General features: G+C 43.7%; 1 protein-coding gene across 1 annotated transcript in view; it reads right to left on the bottom strand.

Moving 5' to 3' along the window:
* The window catches only part of LOC143275715 (uncharacterized), a 46843-nt gene that overhangs the window by 21118 nt on the left and 9708 nt on the right, over positions 1-16017 (bottom strand). Inside the window, exons 2-3 of the mRNA XM_076579987.1 lie at positions 3211-3342; positions 901-1146 (exon numbers count right to left, since the gene is read on the bottom strand). Of these exons, the coding sequence (XP_076436102.1) occupies positions 901-1146; positions 3211-3252 (288 nt within the window). The 5' untranslated portion in view covers positions 3253-3342. The remainder of the gene's footprint in view (positions 1-900; positions 1147-3210; positions 3343-16017) is intronic.

The following is a 16017-nucleotide window of genomic DNA, read 5'->3' as shown; positions in this document are numbered from 1 at the left end:
ACGCCGACTGTCCTAAAACCCTCTTGGCCGAGAGAGTGGGGATGTAACTATAATCAAATTCTAGCTCAAATAGTCGGAACAGCAGTTGCCTCCTCTGCTGTTCTGATGGTCATAGTCGGACACGACTGACTATCATATATATGATTGAGACGGTTCCTCTCAATATTATCTCTCTTCCACTCCTATCCCCCACTCCGCTTCCACCACCCACACATCTCCTCTCCCTCAACCTTAACACACACACACACACACACGCTCAGAGCAACCCACCCATCCACCCCGATACTCAATAACATCTCATCACAGCCGAAAGCAACCTCCATCACCCTCCCGCCCCATACAACTACAACCTTCCTCACCCCAATCCCTCCCCATTCGTCTCTCTCCCTCCCTCCCTCTCTCTCCCTCCCTCCCTCTCTCTGTCTCTTCTCACGCGCAACCATTGTAAAGAAATCGTTATTGACCTGTTGTACAAAGCATTCAAAATCCGCAGTATTAATAAATTATGTAGTTAACCGTTTAAAATTTGCGTTATATATCGTTAATTTTGTTGTTTACGGTTGTTTTAAGCTGTACTTTGGTCCTGAAAAAGTGACGCCGGACAACTTCTTGTTGTAATGTGTGTAAAATAATTCTGTAGTTAAACCGTTAAAACATGCGTATACAGTGTTAATTTGGTTGCTATTAATTGTTCTATGCTGTACTTTGTCCTGAAAAAAAAAAAAGTGACGACAACTTCTTGTTGTTGTAATGTGTGTTCACTGCATCCCCTTCATGAAGGGCCAGGGCCAGGGCCTTTATTGAATCATAATGATGTCCATGTACATGTATCTCATGCGCGCGCGCACTTACGAAGACACACACACACAACACACACAAACCACCACCACCACAACTTACACAGAACGAGCGGGCCACGTGCGAATGAGCCTTCTCTCCCTTGGGCGAGCTCTTCTGGTACTCCTGCAGCACTTCCGCCCCGGCGGCCATGTCGTAGCGCGTGCTGTGCTTGTGCACGAAGATGGGCGGCACCATGTAGCCCCGCTGACCTACATCCGGGTACAGCTTCTCCGCGTGCTCACGCGCCCACTGAATGAAGGCCTTGACCCGGTCACCTTCGTAAACCACGTGGTAGCTCTGCAGGGTCTGTTCGTTCGTCACGAGACCCGCGCGGAGAAGAAGAAAAACAAAAAGGGTGAGTTGTGTTGTGTTGTAGCGTGAATTGAAAGTTAGGGGGAGGTGGTGATGGTGGTGGGTTGAATGAATGGTGGAGTTATTGACAATTGATGATGATGATGATCGTGATGATTGTAATGGTGGTAATGATGACGATGGTGGTGGTGGTGGTGGTGGTGGGGTAACAACAGGACAACAACAACAACAACAACAACAACACATGCTTAACCCATTCAATCCTGGGGACATCACAGCATTGACAGTCTTCCCTGCCATTTTGATGCAGTAAAAATGAGAGAAAATACACTGAAACCGATCGGTTTTTCCTTCAAATTAAGATGTGTTGACAAAGATATGGAATTGCACTCTTTGACAAACGAAGCTCTTAGTTCTCATAATTTTCCTGATTTCTATTTCATCATAGCGTGTTGTTTTTGTTTTTTTAGAAATGAAGATCACTTTTAACTGCTAGATATTGGGTATAACACATCAGTCTCAGGGCGATTTAATAATGTTTCGAAAACTAGCACTAAAAACATCTGGAAAATATATCCATGGGCAAGCATAGGCCTATCGTAATGTAGCATTGCTACCAACACAACACAGTATGATACAACACACCACCGTACAATAATACACAGTACAGTACAATACAACACTGTACAATAATACACAGTACAGTACAATACAACACTGTACAATGATACACAGTACAGTACAATACAACACCGTACAATGATACACAGTACAGTACAATACAACACCGTACAATGATACACAGTACAGTACAATACAACACCGTACAATAATACACAGTACAGTACAATACAACACCGTACAATGATACACAGTACAGTACAATACAACACCGTACAATGATACACAGTACAGTACAATACAACACAGTACAATGATACACAGTACAGTACAATACAACACCGTACAATGATACACAGTACAGTACAATACAACACAGTACAATGATACACAGTACAGTACAATACAACACCGTACAATGATACACAGTACAGTACAATACAACACCGTACAATGATACACAGTACAGTACAGTACAATACAACACCGTACAATGATACACAGTACAGTACAATACAACACCGTACAATGATACACAGTACAGTACAATACAACACAGTACAATGATACACAGTACAGTACAATACAACACAGTACAATGATACACAGTACAGTACAATACAACACCGTACAATGATACACAGTACAGTACAATACAACACAGTACAATGATACACAGTACAGTACAATACAACACAGTACAATGATACACAGTACAGTACAATACAACACAGTACAATGATACACAGTACAGTACAATACAACACAACACAGTACAATATTACACAGTACAGTACAATACAACACAACGCAGAACAATACAACACAACACAATACAACACTACACAGTACAGTACAATACAACATAACACAATACAACACAACACAGTACAATACAACACAACACAGTACAACACAACGCAGTACAACACAACACAGTACAAAACTACACAGTATAGTACAATACAACACAACACAGTACAACACAACGCAGTACAACACTACACAGTACAGTACAATACAACACAGTACAATGATACACAGTACAGTACAATACAACACAACACAGTACAATAATACACAGTACAGTACAATACAACACAACACCGTACAACACAACACAGTGCGGTACAATACAACACAACACAGTACCACAACCCAGTGCAATACAACACAACACAGTACAATAATACACAGTACAGTACAACACAACACAGTACAATATAACACAACACAGTACAATGCAACACAACGCAGTGCAATACAACACAACACCGTAAAACACTACATAGAACAGAACAATACAAAATAACACAGTACAATACAACCCAACACAACACAGTACAACACTACATGTACAGTACAATACAACACAACAAAACACAGTACAGTACAGTACAGTACAATACAACACACTCACGAACACACAGCACTCACTTCCAGTTCCTTCAATGCCCCTTCCGGCTCCACCGCAGCCATGGCAACGAGAATGGTCTGCCCCTGAACAGACACGCGACTTCCGGAATGCTGGACACTAGGACGGAATATCACCGAGTTCGTGACGGCACGCTGCAAAACGTAATAATAATGACAATAATAATGATAATAATAATAATCATCATCATCATCATCATAAGTATTTATCATAGCGCTGAGTCTTGTGTAGAGACAAATCAAAGCGCTTTCACACCAGTCATTCACACTCGCGCATAACTCAGAACTTGAGAAGCTTAAGACAAAGAAAAGGCAGGGGAGGGAGGCTATCTTGGGAAGAGGTGGGTTTTAAGGCCAGAGTTGAAAAAAAAAGCTGAGTGAGGAGACCTGACGAAGCGAAGGAGGAAGTTCATTCCATATGCAAGGTCCAGAGACAGAGAAAGAACGGCGGCTGACAGTGGAGTGTTTCGGTGTGCACAGAGTGGATGCGAAGTCGATCGTAGAGAGCGAGAAGGAGTGTAGAGGTGAAGGCAGCCACGGAGATAGGAAGGGGGCAGATTTGTGAATACATTTATAACAGAGAGTGTTGATCTTGTACTTTATTCTGTGTGAGACAGGGAGCCAATGGAGATGATGCAAAAGAGGAGTGATGTGCTGGGATCTTTTCTTTCTGAGGACGAATCGGGCAGCAGAGTCAGCATCATAAAAAACAACAACAAGAACAAGAACAACAACAACAACAATAATAATACTAACAATAATACTAACCAGAAGAAGAATGATACCACCACCACCACTACTACCACTGCTGCTACTACTGAAAATAATCGGCTACTTAACACAATGATTTTGATAACAGCAATGATGATGATGTTGATGATGATGATGATAAGAAGAAGAAGAAGAAGGAGGAGGAGGAGGAGGAGGATACCCGTTACTACTACTGATGATAATAATGATCAGCTACTTAACACAATGAGTATAACAGTCAAGATGATTAAGTTGATGATGATAACAACAAAACACGAAGAAGAAGAAGAAGAAGAAGAAGAAGAAGAAGAAGAACAACAACAACAACAACAACAACAACAACAACACGAAGAACAACAACAACAACAACACGAAGAAGAAGAACAACAACAACAACACGAATAACAACAACAACAACAACACGAAGAAGAAGAAGAACAACAACAACACCACCAACAACAAGATGAACAACAAGAAGAATGATACCACTACTACTACTACTACTACTGCTACTACTACTACTAATGATAATAATAATAATCGGCTACTTACCGCAATGATTATAATAACATTCATGATGATGATGTTAATAACAATAAGAATAAGAATGATAACGATAATAATCACAAGAAGAAGAAGTAGAATAACGCCACTACTACTACTACTACCTCTACTACTGCTGCGACTACTCATGATAATAATAATAATAGTAATAATCGGCACATACTTGCTTTCCATTTTTCCCCATTTTGAATATATATAAAAACCCATTGTGAGGTAAATGTGAAATGTGTCAAAGAAGAACAAAAAAATCCATCGCAGTTCACCAAACCTTCATTCTAAGGTTATATAACTTTTGGCAATATTCACACCCATCAAATATGTATTTCAGAGAAACAGCAGGGTGTGGGTGTGGGGGGGTTGTTATAAAATTGATCATACCCCGGGTATAACGTAGCCCAGGCTAGTTTATATATGAGGGGTATATTCTGGCCAGTACCAGATTACACGAGGGCATGTTCTGGAACAGGCCACTTTATACGGGGGGTACACTCTGGACAGGGCAGAATCTGGCCTGTTACACCGGGGGCAAAACCGGACCAACCAAATTTGTCCCCGGGGTAAAAAAAACAAACAAACAAACAAAACAACGAAACAACAGAAACAACAGAGGTACAAAAACAGGCTGCCACATCGGAATGGAAGGAAACATTTAGGGCATGTTGATCGTCGTGAACATTAACACCGCCAGGGTAGAAGTCTTCTTCTGCGTTCGTGAGCTGCAACTCTTACGTTCACTCGTATACTGTACACGAGTGGGCTTTGACGTGTATGACCGTTTTCCACCTCGCCATGTAGACAGCCATACTCCGCTTTCGGGGGTGTGTGCATGCTGGGTATGTTCTTGTGTTTCCATAACCCACCGAACGCTGACATGGATTAGAGAATCTTTAACGTGCGTATTTGATCTTCTGCTTGCCGTATACACACGAAGAGGGTTCAGGCACGAGCAGGTCTGCACATATTATGTTGACCTGGGAGATCGGGAAAATCTCCACCCTTTATCCAGGGGACTAAAGAGATAAAGCCCAACCAGAAGGACCCCTGCCCCCTCCCCCCACCAACCCCCCTCAAACCTTCTCCCTCCCTCGAGCAACGCAAACTTCACGGAACTAAGAAGACCCAATGTCGTTCGCTTATCGGCAAATCGCATGTTTACTAAGCACTCCAAAGCAGGCTGAACGTGTCCTGGGTATTGTATTGTATTGTATTGCATTGCACTGCATTGCATTGTATTGTGTTGTGTTGTATTGTGTTGTATTGTGTTGTGTTGTAACGTATCGTATCGTAATGCATTGTATTGCATCGTATTATATTGTGTTACATTGCATTGAATTACTTTTTGTCACAACCTAGCTCTCTATGCGTGCGTGCGTGCGTGTGTTTGTGTGTGTGTGTGTGTGTGTGTGTGTGTGTGTGTGTGTGTGTGTGTGTGTGTGTTTTACATTGTCAACAATTTTATTGTATTCTTTATTTCTTGTTCTAAACTTTTTATATGGATTATCTGTTTCATTCAGTGGCATGATCTCTTTTAAGTGTCCCCCCCCTTACTGATGTTTGAAATGATACGTGTATGTTTGTGCGGGTGAGTGTATGTTTGTGCGGGTGTTTGAGTGTATGTTTGTGCGGGTGTTGGAGTGAATGCTTATAGTGCTATTGTAAAGCGCATAGAGCTTCAAGAATACACGCTACAGCAAGACATCTTGAGAAAAAAAAATAAAATAAATAATTAGGGGGCGTCTCAGTCCAAGATTCATCGTCTCATCCGAATGACTAGTACCCAGACCACCCACCACCACCACTACTCGGGATCTGGGTCTAGTAGAGGGATTGTGGGTTGGGGTGTGTGTGTGTGGGGGGGGGGGGGGGGGGGGGTGAGGCGCGTTTCCAACTCGCTAGTTAGGCAAGGTTCTAGCGAGACATGCTGGGAAGGTCCGTTTCGTTTTTTTTTTTTTTTTTTGTTTTTTTTCCCACCTCGCGGCAAGAGTGGCTAGGTTCTCGCGAGTCAAGGCTAGGTAGGTAGCCTCGAAATTGTTCTGAAGGCTACCTACCTAGCCTTGACTCGCGAGAACCTAGCCACTTTTGCTGCTCTGAAGGCTACCTACCTAGCCTTGACTCGCGAGAACCTAGCCACTCTTGCTGCCCTGAAGGCTACCTACCTAGCCTTGACTCGCGAGAACCTAGCAACTCTTGCTGCTCTGAAGGCTACCTACCTAGCCTTGACTCGCGAGAACCTAGCCACTCTTGCTGCTCTGAAGGCTACCTACCTAGCCTTGACTCACAAGAACCTAGCCACTCTTACCGCGAGGTAAGCATAGAACTTACCTCTCGCCTCGCATTCGTTTCGTTGCGCGACGGGCGCAACAGCCGAGTGGTTAAAACGTTGGACTTTCAATCTGAGGGTCCCGGGTTCGTGACTCTCAGTAACAGCGCCTGGTGGGTAAAGGGTGGAGATTTTTCCCCATCTCCCAGGTCAGCATAATTATGTGCAGACCTGCTTAGTGCCTGAACCCCCTTCGTGTGTATACGCAAGCAGAAGATCAAATACGCAACGTTAAAGATCCTGTAATCCAAGTCAGCGTTCGGTGGTTTATGGAAACAAGAACATGCCCAGCATGCACACCCCCCGAAAACGGAGTATGGCTGCCTACATGGCGGGGTAAAAACGGTCATACACTTTTGTAAAAGCCCACTAGTGTACATACAAGTCAGAACGTGGGAGTTGCAGCCCACGAACGAAGAAGATGAAGAAGAAGAAGTTTCTTTGCGCATATATTCCTCGCCCTCTCGACACTAGCTTAAGCGTTCTAGCAACTAGGATCTGGTCTATATATATATATATATATATATATATATATATATATATATATCTGGGACTTGAAACCGTGGACACCCGATCAGTCGAGATACATTTAACCGCTTGCTCCCACGATAAGTTCTTCTTCGTTCGTGGGCTGCAACTCCCACGTTCACTCGCATTAATACGAGTGGGCTTTTACGTGTATGACCGTTTTTACCCCCGTCATGTAGGCAGCCATACTCCGTTTTCAGGGGTGTGCATGCTGGGTATGTTCTTGTTTCCATAACCCACAGAACGCTGACATGGAATATAGGATCTTTAACGTGCGTATTTGATATTCTTGCGTATACACACGAAGAGGGTTCAGACACAAGCAGGTCTTCACATATGCTGACCTGGAAGATCGGAAAAATCTTCACCGTTTACCCACCAGGTGCCGTTACTGAGATTCGATCCCAGGACCCTCAGATTCAAAGTCCAACGCTTTAACCACTCGGCTATTGCGCCCGTCGCTGCGCTAACATGTAATTATCATAATAGTTAACCGAGCGAACACTGTAAACCCGGTGTTGACAGAAAGTCAATTGCGAGTTATCCCCCCTCGTCTGAACAAATACCAAGTTTGTCAGCTGCGCATAAAAACGGTCAGGGTTTTTTTCTTTCTTTCTTTCTTTCTTTTCTTTTTTTTTTTTCTTTTTTGTTTTTTTCTTCTTCTGTTCCTTCTGCTATGGGTATGCTGCGTAATAGGGTTTGTGTGCAGAGTGATAGTGCTCAAAATAGCAAAGTATTGTTTGTTTGTTTTGGGTTTTTTTGTTGCCGTTGTTGTTGTTTTTCCGCATTGGCGCTAACTTGCGCACGCAATCCTACTTAGTGTCTGGGTGTACGTGTGTGTATATGCATGCGTCCGACTGTGCGTGCGTGTGTGCGTGCGTGTGTTGTGTTGTGTCTAAAGTGCAGATCATGTATCTGGGCAATAAGTGTACCGTCCACAATGACACAGCATTATCGCAAGCTGATCTGCAAATACCTCACTGGCACTAACTCGCACATCATTCTACGTATTATGTAATGCAGTATAAGTACACACACACACACACACACACACACACACATATATATATATATATATATATATATATATATATATATACACACACACACACACACAAACATATATATTAATCGATACCAGTCGCTTCAGGTAAATTAATGGTGGTCGTCAGTCTTAGAAGGCAATCCATCTAGGGGAAAGGGAAAACCCTGATTCCAAACCTCCGCTGCGTTGACCATGTGCACATCATTCACAGGCAGCTTCAACAAACACTTTCTCAAACCGTTCCTCTTGAGGCAAGGCTAAAATCAATATCATGAATGCATTCATGGTGTCGGAAGAGACTTCCGAGCGAGCAAATTGGTATACATTTCAGTTTTAAGATAAATCTTCTTCGTTTTGCTGTTTCAAGATTACAGAAACAAAGACCGGGCCAGAAAACACAAAGACCGCACCATAAAACACAGACACCAGACCAGAAAATACAAAGACCGGGCCAGAAAACACAAAAACCGGGCCAGAAAACAAAGACCGGACAAAGACCGGGCCAGAAAACACAAAGACCGGACAAAGACCGGGCCAGAAAACAAAACACAAAGACCGGACAATGACCGGGGCCAGAAAACAAAGACCGGACAAAGACCGGGCCAGAAAACACAAAGACCGGACAAAGACCGGGCCAGAAAACACAAAGACCGGACAAAGACCGGGCCAGAAAACACAAAGACCGGACAAAGACCGGGCCAGAAAACACAAAGACCGGGCCAGAAAACACAAAGACCGGACAAAGACCGGGCCAGAAAACACAAAGACCGGGCCAGGAAACACAAAGACCGGAGAAAGACCGGGGCCAAAAAACACAAAGACCGGGTCAGAAAACACAAAGACCGGGCCAGAAAACACAAAGACCGGACCAGAAAACACGAAGACCGGGCCAGAAAACACAAAGACCGGGCCAGAAAACACAAAGACCGGGCCAGAAAACACAAAGACCGGGCCAGAAAACACAAAGACCGGACAAAGACTAGGTCAGAACTGGGCCAGAAAAACCAAAGACCGGGCCAGAAAACACAAAGACCGGACCAGAAAACACAAAGACCGGGCCAGAAAACACGAAGACCGGGCCAGAAAACACAAAGACCGGACAAAGACCGGGCCAGAAAACACAAAGACCGGGCCAGAAAACACAAAGACCGGGCCAGAAAACACAAAGACCGGACAAAGACCAGGCCAGAAAACACAAAGACCGGGCCAGAAAACACAAAGACCGGGCCAGAAAACACAAAGACCGGACAAAGACCAGGCCAGAAAACACAAAGACCGGGCCAGAAAACACAAAGACCGGGCCAGTAAACACAAAGACTGGACAAAGACCAGGTCAGAACTGGGCCAGAAAAACCAAAGACCGGGCCAGAAAGCACAAAGACCGGACCAGAAAACATAAAGACCGGACCAGAAAACACGAAGACCGGGCCAGAAAACACAAAGACCGGGCCAGAAAACACAAAGACCGGAAAACACGAAGACCGGGCCAGAAAACACAAAGACCGGGCCAGAAAACACAAAAGACCAGAAAACACAGAGACCGGACCAGAAATGAAGAAAGTGTCAGTGTTGTTGTCGCTGTTTTTCTTTCTTTTAACACACGCAACAAACGTGCGTGCACGCACACACACACGGAGCAACTGAGCGCACAGGTGAAGTGGGAATAGGCGATATCGGAATCACCAAATCGATGGTGGGCGAATTGGGAATAAGCGAGTCCAGAATAGGCGAATCGCAAATAGGCGAAATGGGAATAAGTGACACGGGAATAGGTGAATCGGGAATAGGCTAGGCGAATTGGGATGACACCCTGTCCACGCTTCCTAATGTCTGTTCAAGTGTGTCCGAGCAAGTGTGTATATCAGCGCGTGTGTACATGCGTGCGTAAGCTTGTGCATGCGTGCGTGCGCGCGCGTGTGTGTGTGTGAGTCGGCATTCCATGTTGTCTTTGATATTTTGCGTCTAACTTTTTTTTTGTTACTGTCTATACTGTGTCAGTACCGATTTCGTGTGTGTGTGTGTGTGTGTGTGTGTGTGTGTGTGACTCCATCAACTCAACTATATCCAACTGCGCACTGGCGCTAATTCGTACATTATTCAACGTCGTAAGGCTACTACAGTGATATATGGGGCTTGCGTAATAAAGGGTGGGGTGGGTGAGTGGTGGATAGGGGTGTGGTGAAGACAGAGTGAAGGGGAGGAGGGTGCTGGGGGTGGGGGAATGGGGGTGGGTGGTGTGGGGTGTGTGTGTGGGGGGGGGGGGGAGGGAGAGGAGTGATGTAGGGGGTGGGTGGTGAGGGGACGGAGGTAGAGGGCATGGAGGGGTTTCTAGGTCAGCAAAGAAGGGTTAAAATACGTCCGATTTTTTTTTCTTTTTTTTTCCCCCCTCCAAACAAGTTTCAGACGACATGCGCACTACCCGACAAACGACATGGCCGTTCAACTCCTGTCTGCGCATGTGCACTTTCCGTGACCTTTCGGTTTGACAACAACTCCATTATCATTTCGACACGACGCACTATTCTCGCTTGAAACTCTTAAACAACAACAACCTTCTTTTAAATAATTTCTTTTGTCCTTTTTACATACAACAGATATACATAAATAATATCAATAATAACAAAAAGTATATATATATATATTTTTTTTTTTTTAAAGAATAAAGAAGCTAAGAGAAACGAGGATTTATTAAAAAAAAAACAAAAAACAAAAAATCAATGGATTAAACAAGAATTACAAAAGTCGAAATGCTAGCAAGAGGGAAAAAATGCATATATATTACTCACACATTCATGTACTTATACATACATATATACATAAACGCCAGAATTTGGAAAGTTTGATGGGGTGGGTTGCTGTTTCTGCTTTCATTGGATTGTGGGTGAGGGGGTGGGTGAGGGGCAAGGGGGGTGGGGGGGGCTAGATGGTCTTGCTCTGAGATGTAAGATACAGAATATATCCAGATCAATATGATGTTTGTATAACGGTTATAACCTATAGTCGTATAATTTGCGTCCGAACTTTTAGATATTTTGCAGACTTGTTGATGATACCCTAAGGTTACTGTGTGAAAATTTTCAATGAATTCGGTTTCTCTATCACCGAGAAAATACTTGTCAAAAAGCGGTTCACTTTTTGGGGGCACACCCAATATATATCTATAGATAGATAGATAGATAGATAGATAGATGAGTTAGATAAATGCCTTCCAGGTATTCACGCATTTAGAAATTATATTGTCTGCAGATACAAAATCGAAGAGTATAGCGTTATGATCGCATATGTGAAACATGCAGCTTATCAAAATATAATGGTTGCCACACTTACAGTTGATTGAAAATAACATAATATATAAAAACAAAATTGATGACAAGTGCCAGCAAATCAAATCATAATGAACTATTATCAAATGTCTAGTGTGAAGTGAAGATGCAAATTACGATTGAGGAGTTTTTGATACTGTTGATGTTTCCGTACACAGGTGTGAAAAATCTTTGACACGTATGGAAGTGAAATACAGCTAAGGAAGATGTTGGAAAAAGTGCGCACGTTAAGATATAATTCTCTCTCTCTCTCTCTCTCTCTCTCTCTCTCTCTATATATATATATATATGTGTGTGTGTGTGTGTGTGTGTGTGTGTGTGTGTGTGTGTGTGTGTGTGTGTGATACACTTTGAGTGGTATGGAGATCTTTTCTTACATATGATGGCTTATTTAAAAAAATAATGATTTACACAATTATTCACAGTTGTTTTGCTTAGAATACAGTAACACTTGCATGTATGTCACTGATTTTATGTTTGATTTTCATTTTGCTTATGGTAAATATCGTTTCATACGTGCACAATAATTTGAATTGACGGTGACACAGGTTTCTGAATTTAGGATGCTGATTTTTATTTTTATTTTTATTTTTTTATTTTTTTAATGGCAAATGGGGTGTCGCGTATATGGACCTGTCCCGGCAACGCACGCCGGCTCTGACGCCTCGCCTCCTTCGAACTGCCATGAAAACTTTATAAAACAACAACAACAAAACAACAAAAACTCACTGTCTCCGACAACGCGGAACTATTCACGGTACCTTCTATGTAGACCCACCGGCTCGCTCTCAAGTCAGTAATAATAAGTCCGTGGCTCTTTAAAACGTTTAAGTGTGTCAATGCGAATGACGTATGCAGCAACGTAGTCCCCACCCTGGTTGGGTTGAGTTTTACGACCTTCCAGCGTGATACCCTTATAAGGTCAAGTACCCATCCCCCAAATGTTGCCCTTTTTACACACACACACACACACACACACACACACAAACACACACATGCTTAGTCAGACTGAGGACGCGAGCAAGCGACTGAGCGAGCGAACAAACGAGCGCGTGCGCGCGCACGCACGCAGACACACACACACACACACACTCGAACGCACAAGAAGACGCATGCACGTTTGGCCGAGTATTACGCGTGCGAGTCAACACACGCACACACGCGCGCACACACACACACACACACAGCCTCACTCTCTCTCTCTCACACACAAAAACACAGAGCCACACACACACACACACACACAGAGCAGACTACGCAGCACTATCCGCATTCAAAAAACAAACAACACACGTGCCGTCCCTACCCCTCTGCGCATGACTTCAGTCGTGACCTGGTTTTTTTTTTTTCTTTGTTCTTTTTTTTTTAAGTCTTTTTTTTTAAGTCTTTTTTTTTTTTTTGGTCATTCCATGACCCCCTAGTTTTTGACCCATCAGTGGCACGTTTTTGGCCTGCTCCAATTTCTTGTCCCTTCCCACTCCCCGTCTCTGTGTGTGTGTGTGTGTGTCTCTCTCTCTCTCCTTTTATCCTTCCTCTCCTCCCCTAGCCGCCCCCCCCCCCCACCACAAATTAAAAAAAAAAAAAAAAGGTCCCCTACTAAACACCCCACCCCACCCCACCTTTCTCCGTCTCTCTTGACCTTGTTTTTCTCGAAGGGGTATCAACTTAATAAAAAAAAAAAAAAAAAAAAAAATTCGCGACGGAGTTAAAATCCACCCGGGGCATGACGACTATTTTTCTCTCCCCCTCCCCCAGAACCCCCACCCTCCTTATTACCTCCCCCCTGTGGCCACGCTACCCTCTCCCTGCCCCCCCCCCCCCACCCCCCCTGCCCCCCGGCGTGCGTTGGAACGTTATACAGTCTACGAGTAGTTGCTGCGGTCGCTGATGTATAGTCTGTTCCCCTTTAGCCAGGAAACTATATTGTATCGTATTGTCTTTTTGTGTGTGTGTGTGTGTGTGTGTTCTGTTGTATAGTGTTGTAATGTATTGCATTGCATTGCATTTCATGGTATTGCATTGCATTGTATTGCATGGTATTGTACTGATGATCAGTGATAAGAAACTCTAGGGAGAGCTGAACAGTCTAAAGTCTTCAGAGAAGAAGCCCCCCTCGGTCAAGTGTTTCGGCCCTGAACTCTTTATACTCTAAGGGGGGCCGGGCCGCACCCAGGTCATGACTCCTGCATTGCATGGTATTGTATTGTATTGTACTGACTTGTATTGATGATATGGGTACTTATACAGCACCTACCCTCCGGGTCGTCAGAGACCAAGCTCTAAGCGCTTTACAAACTCGAGGTCATTGATTTGCACAACCTGGTTAAAGCCACCCGACTGACGGCTGCCATTGCGCGCTCGTCATTCGCTTCCTGTGTCATTCAATCAGGTTTACGGCACGCACACATTACTCACTCAGAGAAGACATGTAGCAGGCATCCAAACTCCGTTTTCGGGGGCGTGCATGCTGGGTTATGTTCTTGTTTCCATAACCCACCGAACTCTCTGACAGAGATTACAGGATTTTTGACGTTGCGTGTTTGATCTTCTGCTTGCGTATACACACAAAGGGGGTTCAGGCACAAAGCAGGTCTGCACATATGTTGACCTGGGAGATGGGGAAAAATCTCCACCCTTTAACCCCCACCAGGCGCCGTTACCGAGATTCGAATCCGGCCGGGACCCTCAGATTGAATTAAAGTCCAACGCTTTAACCATTCGGATATTGCGCCCGTCTACTCAAGGAACCAAAATCATACCAGTAAAAAGACAAGGTGACTCACATCGCATTATGCTGCTGCTCGGGGCAGCTGTGGTGTAGCGTCTATGGATTTGTCCGAACCGCAGCGACACAACACACCTCTATGATAAACTGACACAGGATATACCATGACCAGTGGAGTGATGGCCTAGAGGTAACGCGTCCGCCTAGGAAACGAGAGAATCTGAGCGCGCAGGTTCGAATCACGGCTCAGCCGCCGATATTTTCTCCCCCTCCACTAGACCTTGAGTGGTGGTCTGGACGCTTAGTCATTCGGATGAGACGATAAACCGAGGTCCCGTGTGCTAGCATGCACTTAGCGCACGTAAAAGAACCCACGGCAACAAAAGGATTGTTCCTGGCAAAATTCTGTAGAAAAATCCAGTTCGATAGGAAAAACAAATAAAACTGCACGCAGGAAAAAATACAAAAAAAAAAAAGAAAAAAAAAAGGGTGGCGCTGTAGTGTAAGCGACGTGCTCTCCCTGGGGAGAGCAGCCCGAATTTCACACAGAGAAATCTGTTGTGATAAAAAGAAATACAAATACAAATACAAAATACAAACAAATACCTCAATACCATCACCTACTTTTCATTTTTAGGGAAAAAAAAAAAAAAAAAAAACAGAAAAAAAACACAAGACGTTGATGCGTAGTAGGCTATTAAGTTTCTTTTTTTTCACTTGCCGCCCTTCGGGAGATAAACTAAACGTGACTGAACGCACGTTCGTCGCTGTATCAGGTTGCACGTAGAATTAGGGATGCGTTCATGCAAAACTGATGACTGTTTAGACAAGACAAGGCGAGACAAGACAATAAGTATCAGTCACACACACACACACACACACACCCATACACACACACTCACACACACACACACACACACTCACACGCACACACATACACACACACACACACAAACATACATACACACACACATACACACACACACAAACACATCGGGATTACATGAAGGAGACATGAAAATGTACATTATCACTTTTCAATCCAGGTAAGTTGTGGCAAAACACAAAAATTTCACAAACGTCTCCCCCCTGCCCCCTGCAACTATAACAGCGAACCAACTGGACTATTTAACAAGGAGTTGAAAAAGTCATACATTAGCAATGGACTGCTGCAGACCGCCAACACTGAAGATGATTTCAGTTCAGGGATGTGAGACTTTTTAACACAACGCAAGTTGGTATGTGATCGGCTGTTATGTGAGCATTATATATATATATATATATATATATATATATATATATATACTACAAACACACACACATACTCGAGTGCGTGTGCGTCCATGTGTATGCTTGTGTGCGTGCATATTTGTTTTCAAGTTCGAAAGCCGCTAGTTCAAGATGTTTACGTGGATACATCATCTGCTCTGTAACCCCAAACGTTCCATTTTAAAAAATCTTTTTTAATTTATTTTTTATTGCCGGTTGTTATGTCATAATGTTCCCTTACGCAACCGCCCCCCCCCCCCCCTTTTTTTCTAAATTCATGAAGGGC

This window comes from Babylonia areolata, chromosome 31, assembly GCF_041734735.1.
Source record: "Babylonia areolata isolate BAREFJ2019XMU chromosome 31, ASM4173473v1, whole genome shotgun sequence".
Lineage (NCBI taxonomy): Eukaryota > Metazoa > Mollusca > Gastropoda > Neogastropoda > Buccinidae > Babylonia > Babylonia areolata.
Note: the sequence above shows the minus strand (reverse complement) of the source record. Positions and strands in the feature narration are given on the sequence as shown.